The sequence below is a fragment of the Arvicanthis niloticus genome, chromosome 26 (genome assembly GCF_011762505.2).
Source record: "Arvicanthis niloticus isolate mArvNil1 chromosome 26, mArvNil1.pat.X, whole genome shotgun sequence".
NCBI lineage: Eukaryota > Metazoa > Chordata > Mammalia > Rodentia > Muridae > Arvicanthis > Arvicanthis niloticus.
Genome location: NC_133434.1, coordinates 36,099,338 through 36,110,243, shown reverse-complemented (window position 1 = coordinate 36,110,243; position 10,906 = coordinate 36,099,338). Strand labels below are relative to the sequence as shown.

Genomic DNA, 10,906 nt, shown 5'->3' with positions numbered 1-10,906 from the left:
GTGGCACACATGCACACACACAAATGAATGTAGCACACACAAAGGTTTTAAGACCTCCACTCCCCATACATACATGTACGCCAAGCAAGTTTGTATTCCAAAGGTGCAGTCGTAATTTTAAAGCTAGGTTTTGAATCTGTACTTTTCCATAAGGAGAGATGGGGGGGGGAGTAGAGCTGTTCAAGCTCTAGAACACAGGAATGGGGCTGGAACACATGACTGCCATTCACTGTTTATTCCACACATCAGAGGAACAAGAGCCAAGCAAGATGCTTCTCGACACTGGAACCTACTTCCCTCCTAGTGAAGATTCAGAGCAGATCCATGGCGAACATGAAACTCAGAGTGTGTGGTCCAGAGATGCGGGGCGGGACACTGAGTAGAGGCTTGCCCTCCGCTCTGCGGCAGCACTTCACTTCCGAGATACACAAAGGGGATGTCGACTTCCAGACCGAGCGGCCCTAAAGCCCATCCAGATTCCGAACACTGGAGATGTTTACATTTTCTGTCCCCGTAGGCCTCTGATACTATTTGATAATGATACTCCATTGTCCCCTGTAGATGGGTGTGTGTGAAGAGCATGTCTGGTCATCAGCACACTTGCTTAAGCTCGCTCCCCTTCAGAGCACTAATGAACCAGAACCCCTGTCCATTCTAGAGACTTTTGCTAAATTTAGCTTAACAGCAGCAAACGCCCACACTCAGAACAGTCCCCAGAGCCCACAGCTTCGCCTTCCAGCACGGCTCTCCTGCTTGCTACGGCAGGCCACACCAGGGTAAGGAGCCAGGCTTCACGCTCTCTCAGTGGCCGTTGTTAAGAGACCGTCCCAAGAGCACTGGTTCCTCTTTCAGAGGACCTGGATGGCACCCAAATGGCAGCTCACAAACATCTGTAATTCCAGTCCCAGATGACCCAACTCCCTCTCCTGCCTCCACAGGCACCACGCACATGTGGTGTACATACATACATGCAGGCAAAAATGGCAAAACACCCATACACAGAAATATGAGTTTAAAACAAAACTATCCCAAGGTACATGATAAACTGTCAGACATCCCTCCTCACCTCTCCACAGTGGGAGGGCGGCACTGGGCACACACCTTCCTCACTTCTGAGTGGTTCTCGAGAAAGGCCTGGTGTATACCCTATGATCCTTGAACCACATTCTACATCGCCACTCTGTTTAAGCGCCCGGCTTCCCCAAATCTTTAGTCTCTCTGGATCAGCTGTGGCCAAGCTCTATAAATAGAGAACAAGCCAGCTGGTTCTGTCAACCTTCTCATTCTCTGCCATATTTTCAAATTACAAAAATAGCCTTGCCTTCATCACTTTGAAATCATTACATAACATGATTGTTTCAGAGAAGAAAAATTTGACTCTTTCTCTAGTTTCCAGAACTCATGGATCTTCAGACTCTATGATTATTTCCACCAAGCAGACTGTATTTGTCAACAAAAATTGTGGGCCTACTATGTGCTATGCACTACGATACAGAAACAAGGTGTTTAAGACAGAAAGCCAGTTGCTTACCTTCAGTCCCCTCTGGAGCTCTAACTTATGTGCATGTAAAGTCAGACAGCACCTGTGACCACAGCATCAGCTCAGGAACACAAAGAGACATCACACACAGGCAAAGTAGATTCCGACATTACAGGTGACAAACTCTTCAGACTGTATGTCTACTGCAAAGGACACTGAGCTTCCACTAACTTAGACCTCTTCCACAAACAGAACAAAACACATTAGCAGATTTTATAAATAAATCATCGTTTAATTACCTGGTTTTTAAGTAAGCAAAATCAGTCCACAGCCTTTTGTAGTCTAATTTTTTCCCCTAATCATGTGACCTAATATATTTTTCTAAAATCTTCTACATTTTAAGAAAAACATGTTCTACCTTTTCTGGTAACCCACAGCCAACTTCCCTAATTTTCCTTCTTAACCAGTGACTAATGCACTCACCTTAAAGTATTAGTCCCCCTGAAAGGGTAGTGGTAAACCCAAGCTCAAGATTACAAGCTCAGAGTGTTGGGGGGGGTGGGGGGTGGGTTAAGGAGCACAGGGACCCGGAGCAAAACAGCACCCACTGTTTCCAGAATGCTACCATCACCAGGATCACGTTTCCTCCCTGTGTGGCCTGGCCAAGCAGGTTTCAGGTCCTATAAGTGGTACCCAAGCAGATGCATCTTGTTTCTGGTCATGACCTAACTCATGTTTGATGTTAGGGAAGGACCAGCTCTCAGCCCACGATGACTACCATCATGGTGGCACCTGCTTAGAAGTGACGACCATAAAGAAGCCTCACGCCCGCCTCACACAAGTGTCTGTGATGATAGAACAAGGACCTTTAGACCTTTATTTGCTGTACTTTCCTCGCTTCCTTTAGAACTTTGCTTTGTGCACTCCTGGGGCTGACACACTCAAACACAGCACAAGAGGAAGGACAGGGCTTCCTTGGGACTTGGCCCTGGAGTGTAGAGGAGCCAACAGCCCTGGAAGTAAAGCATGGGGGTAGCTCTGGACCCGGCTCTTGGAAGGCTCCCTCCACTGTCCCTCCACTGCTTGGTACTGGTACCTTGACAGTAATCTCTGCTTCCAAGCAGAATGAAGGGGACACTAGATTCGAACCTTAAGCAGCCAGGGAGAGCACTCTGTCAGAGAGCACTGCTGCCAGTGTCAGCAGTGTGCTCGGAACCAACACTGCTGGTCCTTTGGGGCACACATGACTACACTAAGGGCCCTTGCCCAGCAGCTGGGGAGAGGGCTGCTTTACGCTCCTCAGAGCACAGGAGGAAACCTTTGCCTCTGTTTCTTACAGATACACATCTGACTTTACTTCTTTGTGGCAGAAACTCACTGGGCTTAAAAATGTCCGTAAAGACTTAAAGACGAGCCCATGAGCCGCTTGCTCCCCTACCCGCCAGGCACACACTAGGTCTACAACTGCCTCCTTTCTTGTCATTAACATTCACCTTAGGTCAGAGCTGTGCTCTTGGTGGGGACCAGTGACAGTACATAGCAGATAGCACAAGCCCGACCTGCATCCAGTGTGAACGCTGGCAATCCAGCACGGAAGCGGGCTTCCCTACGGAGCCCGGGCTGGCCTCAGCCCCTCAGGTGCTCTGACACCTGGCTCTTCTGTGTTACACATCTCCGAGACTCATTTTACCCACGTTCTTAAGATGAAGAATGTAGATCTGAAGGGTTTCCACACTGCCCTCTCACTCCTCAGTCACTTATGCGGCAGGAGCAAAGATTTCTCCCTGGCGTCTTTCTAAAAGCTTAGGTAACAGAATCCCAAAAACCAGTCAGGTGGCCAGCGTGCTAATGTCAATCTTGGCAGAACAGAACCCAGCTGAGAAAGGAAGCACTTGGGGCGCACAGTGCTGGCATCGGTGTCAGTCAAACCTAGCAGGCAGAACTTAGTGTTCCTCCTCATCAGAAGAAAGTCCCTCGATCTCATCTCGGTCTCCTCCTATTGCCATCCAGAAGGCTTTGGCCACCTGTGGAGGGAAGCACGTGACAAAGGTCAGGTGGTCAATAACAGCTAACCTTCAGGTCACTTTATACACCACACCCAAACTGACTAAGGTCTACAACTCTTCCCCTCCAACAACACACATGAAATCCCAAGCAGCCTTTGAGCCAGACTTCTGGATGCAATCGGGGCTGTGTGAAGGGTGGGGATATGTCTGGCTTCATTACTGACAGCACCAAAGCCACCAGTGCCAGCTGACCTCAGGAGAAATCAATGATGACACAGTACATAAAAGGAGATGTCACCAATCATGTCCATTTCCTGGCAAGAACATGCGTTGCTCTGGTAAGGAACAAACAAAACAGCTAAGAGCTTCCTGACCTAACAGGAAGGCAAGCATGATGCCTTTGCGAAGGTATCACGTCACGTAACATGCACTGAAGATAGCTCAGTGTGACTGCAGCAACTGTGTTACTGTTGTGCAAGTAACCACCCAGCTAGATGCAGTACCTGGTGCAGCGCTCACACTGAGGCCCTGTGACCTCTTACGGATCATAAATACCAGCCGGTCTTCTTACCTTTTCTGCGTGCAACTTTCTCTGCTCATGAGGAAGCGTCGCAGCCTTGTCTGGGGGGGAAATATATCTTAAGAAATTTGTCTACTAGCACACGAGAATCTGGAGAGCACGGGCACTAACACTTGGGTTGGGTTTCTAAGACATACGCTCACGGCGCAGTCGTTACGCTGTTAGGAAGCTCTATCTCCCAAGTTTTCCAGATGGGACGTGAGTGAGTTGTGGGAATGTGACAGATGCTGTGTTAATGAGACTCACTAAAAGGGAGAGACACACTTCAGAAAACTCGAGAGTGAGGAGAAGAGGACAGGGACAGGAAGTTTTCCCCAGGGAATTTTTACCAACAAAATGGTCCAATCTACTAAGCAGCTAAATTTCCCAAGCCCAGAGCTCAGAATCCAATCTAGCCATCACAAAGTGAGATCCTACTACATAAACTACAGGAGCTCTGGCACGAGGACACGCGAGGCATGCCGGGATCCTTACCTTTCATTTCTTTTAACTTTGAAAAGAGTCTCTCGAAGTTCTCCAGATCCCCGCCTCCGGCGGTAAGGCTGGCTAATTCTTGAATATCCAGGTCTAACATGGGGTCTGAAATCAGAGTTGGTCACAGGTTACTTCTACACGTGCTGGGTACAGTCAGTGCTCGTTCTCTGTGTGCACACGGGCAACAGCTGAGTGCTGACACACGCTAGCTTGACAGGGTTGTGCCCTGCTAGGTTGCTGGCGCCTCTTCATCCTTACGGCACTGATAAAGCCGAGGACACCATTCCCAGTTAGAGCTGCGACTTGCTCCAGCAATTTGCTCTGAAAGGCGCCTTCCCATGAGTACACACTCAGCAGGGACAGGGTTGAACGCTGCCCACATCCACTGTTACAGTGGCCACAGCTAAGCTTATGAGGACAGATATCATTGTCCACAACTTGCAGACAGGAGAACAGAATAACCCATGTTTAAAAATGAACTCACCTAAATGCCAGCGAGCTATCCAGAGGTGGGGCTGTTTTAAACCATGCTTAATATACTGTTAATACGAACCCTTCACCATCTCTGTGTCAGCACATTACTTAAAAAGATTTATTTAGTTATGTGTATATTCATGTGTTTCTGTGAGTGGATGGATATGTGTTGGCAGAGACCGGAAGAGGGCTTCAGATCTCCCTGAAGCTGAGGTCAGGATGCTGGAAATCACGCCTGGGTCTTCTCTAGGGCACTGCACTCTCTTAACTGCTCAGTCACCTCTCCAGCCCCTTCATATTCCTTCTTCCACAGTGACAGTGGCTTCCCTGACCACCCAGTATCCAGGGCTCCTCAGACCTTTACCACTGTTGACAGAGCTGTGTCTGCATTTGTGTAGGCTCCTTGATTTTCTAACATTCATCACCCCCACTGTAGTGAGCACAGAAGACTGAGAGCTCACTTTATACATTTCTGTCTGTGACTCTGTCCATCCCTCCCCTTTCCCTCCTGTCTGCTGTTCTGTCCATCCCTCTCCCCTTCCCTTCCATCCACAGCTCTGTCCATCCATTCTTCTTCCTTTGTCTCCCGACCCCTTTGCTGGAGCACCAGCGATCAAGCCCAGAGCCTTGCACATACATAGTAGGCACTCTATGAACGAGTTACACTACGGGGCCATACCCTCATCACAGTGGGATATTTTAACTTACCAGAACATACTTCTGCTTTTCTACAGCCCTGGGAGGGCAGATTCCTTACTCCTGCTCGAAAGACCATAGGAATCATGTTCTCAAGCCTCTGTTACTACCCAAGGTACAGTCTTTACTTGAGCCCAATTCTATGGTATTCTAATGCCCACAGCCTTGACTGTTAGACGTTCTATTTGGCCACAGAGTCCTTGAAGACAAGAATAGCTATTTTTAATCCCTTTCATTTACCACACTGCTATACAATTTGCTTAAGTGCACTTAGGGTCATAAGTGTGTCTTAGTTCAGTGAACATCAGGTAGGCTATCGATGTACAGACCAAAGGTCATATTTCTAATTTATCTATGCAGAGAGATGGTAACTGAGCTAGAGATAAAGGTAGAGTCACTCTGTGCTTTAAAAATATGTTAAAAAGAAGAGTTTAGGGAGACCTGGCCCTACCCTTTGCTTGGGCATCCTGGGGGAGCTGGTGGCCCTGAGAGCAGGAGCGCTGGCCACACTCCTCGTGCCTGCAGCACTCGGGAGTGTAGATCCTAGCACAGTAGGGCTGGACCTGGTTGAGGTGGTTTGCAGTTGAGCTGGTCCCAATGGTGTGAGATTGGGAGGGCCGCCCCCACCCCTTGCCTGGGCAGTGATGGAGAGTTGGCCCTGATGGTGTGAACATGGCAGAGCTGTCAGGCTGACCAACTCAGCTAGCAATCAGACCCAGATCCAGGGCTTTGAGTTGGCCCACGCCAACATCTATGCCAACTGTGAACCGCTGGAGCACGTGAAGGGGCGGGTCCTCCTGCAGGATCTCAATGACACAGGCCAACAACACAGTGTCTAAGAGGAGTCCCAGTGAGGATCCAGTATTGATGGTGTAGCAGAAGTCAGAGGCCTTAAACCAGACCAAGGAACCACAGTAATGAAAAGCTGTTTGGGAAAAAGGTATAGTGTGTTGTCATGTGGGATACCCCATCCCATGACACACCACAGTTTCACAGAGAGATTTTTGTTGTTATTTTCTTTGGGGTGGGCGTGGGATGGGGTGGTTGCAAGGTGGAGGGCAGATATGGAGGGATGGGGAGATGAGTGGGATTGGGTGCATGATGGGAAAACCACAAAGAATCAATAAAAAGTTTTTTGTTGTTTTTAAAAGGAGTTTAGATGGAGTACTGAAGACAGCAGTATTTAAAATTTGGGAAAAGGAGGGGAGCAGCCTTGCAGAAACATGCAGAAGGGAAATTAGAAGATGCTATACTGGCGAGTGAAGAGAAGACACTGCTTCAGTGAAGCACTGCCCACAGTCACGATGAGGATGGGAAATACTAGAGTTAGTGGCACAGAGGTCGCAGGTGGCCTTCACAGGCAGCCACTTGAATGTCAGAGTGGAACACAAGCTCGGTGAGCTCTGCAAGCGTGTGGACAGGAACGGCTCAGTAGACTGCAGACCCCGACTGCAGGGACAAGGTGACGAGAGAAGACTGCATGGTCCTTCTCTTTCCGGTGTTCTCTATCCAACGATCACTTGAGCTTTTTGATGTGCAAAGTCAGAAAAGGGCGGTCTAAAGAAGTCAGCACCGCACATGGCTCAGGACGGCTCACAAAGCAAGAACATCGGCACTTTCCCCTCAGAAGTACATCATGGTTACTAGCCACTAAACTCCTTGGCTTGCTGGCCACTGTAAGGACAAAGTAGGTGACCGTGTCTGGTTCACTAAACTCTAGGTTTCATGGCCATAACACATATTCTTTACAAACCCCCAAACCAGATGACAGGTAGGCAGGAGAGATCCTTTAGAAGTGTAAGAGTCTAACTCCACTCATGTGACATGCCGGTCACCATTAGTTTTGGCTACTGTTAAAACACCATGAGAAACTTGCAGAAAGCAGAGCTGATCACCATCTGGCTGTCTGTCTGAGACAAGATGGTCTGAATCAAGATCTTGCTGAAAGAATGGAGGAGGAGAGCCACTGTCTGCCCTTCCTTCCTCAGAGGGCTCGTGCCCAGCGGCACGCCATACATTTTCTTCTCCGTGTTTCAAGGGACTCTCCCCTCAGTGCTTTCTGGCCGAGTGTCTGAGTTCTGTCTCTGGGGAGCTCATGGAGGAACTTACCGACAGTGCTGTCAACCTGTGTGCCCGCGGAGCCACACGCACCACTGCGCTGGCTGGGGAGGGACTCTGTCCTCTCAGCTGTTGGTGATGGCTCCTGCTGCTGGGGCAATACAGGGAAGCAACAATTTAACAGGAAGTGATCTTAGTGAGAATTCCAAAAGGGTTTCTCGTTCCACCCCCAGCTAGCTGTGGAGAAGCACTTACAGAACCTGAAGGAGGAGACAAACAGGAACACGGTCTCATTCAAACACAAACAGCTGCAGAGCCACTGCCCTAGCTGAACTTTTTTCAAGGAAAAACTATGAAATGTTAGGATTTTGCTACGGAATGCTAGCACATGTTTGCATCATTTAAGACCCATGTTATGGGCTGAAGAGATAGCTCAGTCAGGAAAGAACATGTCTGGTGGGCATGCAGACTGGAATTGGGTCCCCACAACCCACAGAGAAAGGCCAAATGTGATGCCCTGGGGAGGCGGGGACAGGATTTCTGGGCTTTGTGAGAATCCCTGTCTCAAAGGAACATGGCTGGTGTTCCTTAGGATGGCCTCTGAGAGTGTCCTGTGGCTTCCACACACACCTGCATAGACACAAGCAAACATGAACGTATGCACAGACAACTAACATTGATATAACATAAATAGTTCAGTGTCTGGGAAGATGATGGTGGCTTCCACCACAGTGCTGACCAAGTGAACTCAGAATGGTGCTGCCGAGGACAGAGGGTAAAAATGGACTGTCGGCTCACTCGGGACCTTGGTAAACAAGTATTGAAAAGAAACCATTTTTATTTTCTATGCAAGATTATCCTTGCATAGTTAAAAAGTGCTCTAGCAAAAAACAAAACAAGAAAAACCAAAAGCCCTTGCAGGGTATCCCAGAGTGCAAACCCGCCGAGGGGATGGATGGACTAGCACTCCCTCAACAGGGGTCAGGCACAATGGGACACTGCAGATTCTCCCTTCAACTGCTGAGATCTCTGCTGCCTCTTAATGAAGGCGAGTGAAATTATGAATGTGTAAAGACCTATAACAACAAGGGTAGTAAAGTCAAAGAGGAAACAAGAGGTGAAAATTCTTTACCTCAGAGTGACAGCTCTCTGCTGATCCAATGTGGTGGTTTCCTCCAGCCAGTGAGTTGAGAAGGCTGAAGCCCTGGCTCCTGTCTGAAGAGAAAACATCATGAATGTTGTCAATATGACTACAGTGAGAAGCAAAGGCTCTGTCCTCAATTCCACCTCTAACCATGCTGGTAAAAGAGTTTAGATCTGGGGCTAGAGAGAAGGCTTAGTGGTTACCGGCTGCTCTTCCAGAGCTCCTGAGTTCAATTCCCAGCAATGACTCGGTGGCTCACAACCATCTGTAATGGGATCTGATGTCTTCTTCTGAAGACAGCTATACTTGTATACATAAAATAATAATAATAACAACAACAACAACAACAACAACAATGCGTTTAGATTTGAAATGTCCCCTGAGAGCCTGTGAGCTCAAAGTGCTACTGGGTGGTGATACAACTCACTCAGAAGAAGTGAGGTCACTGGGCGCATGTCCCTGAAGGAGACACTGGGATGTGGCCCTCTTCAGTCTTTTTTGCTTCCTGGCCACTAGTGGTGAATAGCCATTTGCATCAGACACACACCATAATACACTGTAGAGTGACAGGTCCAAAGTGACAAGGCCAATCAACTACAGATTGAAACCTCGAGCCAAAGTAAACTGAGCCTTGTAAGTAGATCATCTCAGGCATTTTGTAACAGTGATCCAGAGTTGACTACTGCATAGTCTCTCAATTCTGAATAATCTAAATAACAGAATATTGGTCAAGGTGAAAAAACTAGCAGGCTATTACACACAGATGCCATTCCATGGCTCCATGTGCAAGTTATGACATCAGTGTTTTAATAGTTAATGCTGATTAAAAGTCCTGAACATTTTATATGTCAGCTTGAAAGCATTACTACTATGTAAACAAGATCATGACGTCATTACTACTGTGTAAACAGGATCATGACATCATTCTGTTCCTGAGGAGCCACCCTCAGTCAAGGCTCCCACGGTGCTTGTGTCACGGTGAGGAAGGTCTGGGGTAGTATCTGAAACCAATCACAGAATCACCCAGAACACAGACTAAAACCAAGCCCGGGACTCAGCCTCTAAGGCTCACCGGCTCACAGAGCTAGGCAGAGGCCCACTCACCTCTGCTTCCAGCACGTGATCCAGCGCGGGGATCAGACGGGGGACTGAGGCTTCAGCAGCCTGTAGCCCTGGGGCAGTATACCCACCGCTACGGGGTCACCCACACAGCAGGTAGTCATGGACTTCACTTGTCATGAGTGTGCAAGTGCTGGCTGACTGAAATGAAAGGCGGCCTGTGCAAGGCAGACTGTACGGCCCACACAAGTGCCTCCCTCCTATTGCTGGAAACAACTTGGAGTCTGGGTCATTTCAACTGTAATTCAGAAGTACTGAAAATCCCAATTCTGTAAGTTCGGCATTCCCTGACCTTGGCAGGCTACTGGCACATGCAACCTCAAAGGGCATCTTAGATCAATGCCTCCTTTCCTACAGGAAGGAGCCAGGCAGAGGGGCATGCAACCCTACAACACCCCATAAACCTTTGGGCACCTTTGATTTTTCTATGACCATCCTTTTTAAATTTTTTTTTATTATTTTATGCTGTGTACATTCAGCCACAATTTAAAAATCATCAGAATCGTGTTTAATGCTCTGATGCTAATAGGTAAAATTGTTAGAAAAAAAAGAGTAACGGGAAAAGAGGGAGCTTACGATCAAACTCTAGCTTTTCCCTCATGGCCCCGCCCACCTGCATGACCTCAGACAAACCGACCCCACAGTGCCTCAGCCTGCGGGTCTGTAAACCAATGGTCTGGTCGCTGAGCACCAACCAGATCCCTGACCCAGAAGCTGGTGACTGAGAAGAGATTCTCGGGCCGGTCTCCTCATGCATCTTGAAATTTGCTGTGTTCGAGTACTTTTTGCTTAATAGATTTTATATAAATATATACATTTATATTTGTTTAAAATGCTTAAATTTTAAAACCCTAAAAAGTTCACGGTGAGTCATG

General features: G+C 48.0%; 1 protein-coding gene across 2 annotated transcripts in view; it reads right to left on the bottom strand.

The window, feature by feature from the left end:
- Window positions 1-1,751: 1,751 nt before the first annotated feature.
- Window positions 1,752-10,906, bottom strand: part of Aagab (alpha and gamma adaptin binding protein) — a 38,730-nt gene continuing 29,575 nt past the window's right edge. Inside the window, exons 6-10 of one of the 2 annotated variants that reach the window (XM_076925741.1) lie at window positions 8,901-8,983; window positions 7,820-7,919; window positions 4,541-4,645; window positions 4,058-4,107; window positions 1,752-3,504 (exon numbers count right to left, since the gene is read on the bottom strand). In XM_076925741.1, the coding sequence (XP_076781856.1) occupies window positions 3,424-3,504; window positions 4,058-4,107; window positions 4,541-4,645; window positions 7,820-7,919; window positions 8,901-8,983 (419 nt within the window). In that variant the 3' untranslated portion in view covers window positions 1,752-3,423. The remainder of the gene's footprint in view (window positions 3,505-4,057; window positions 4,108-4,540; window positions 4,646-7,819; window positions 7,920-8,900; window positions 8,984-10,906) is intronic. The other variant, XM_076925742.1, reaches the window with a different exon arrangement.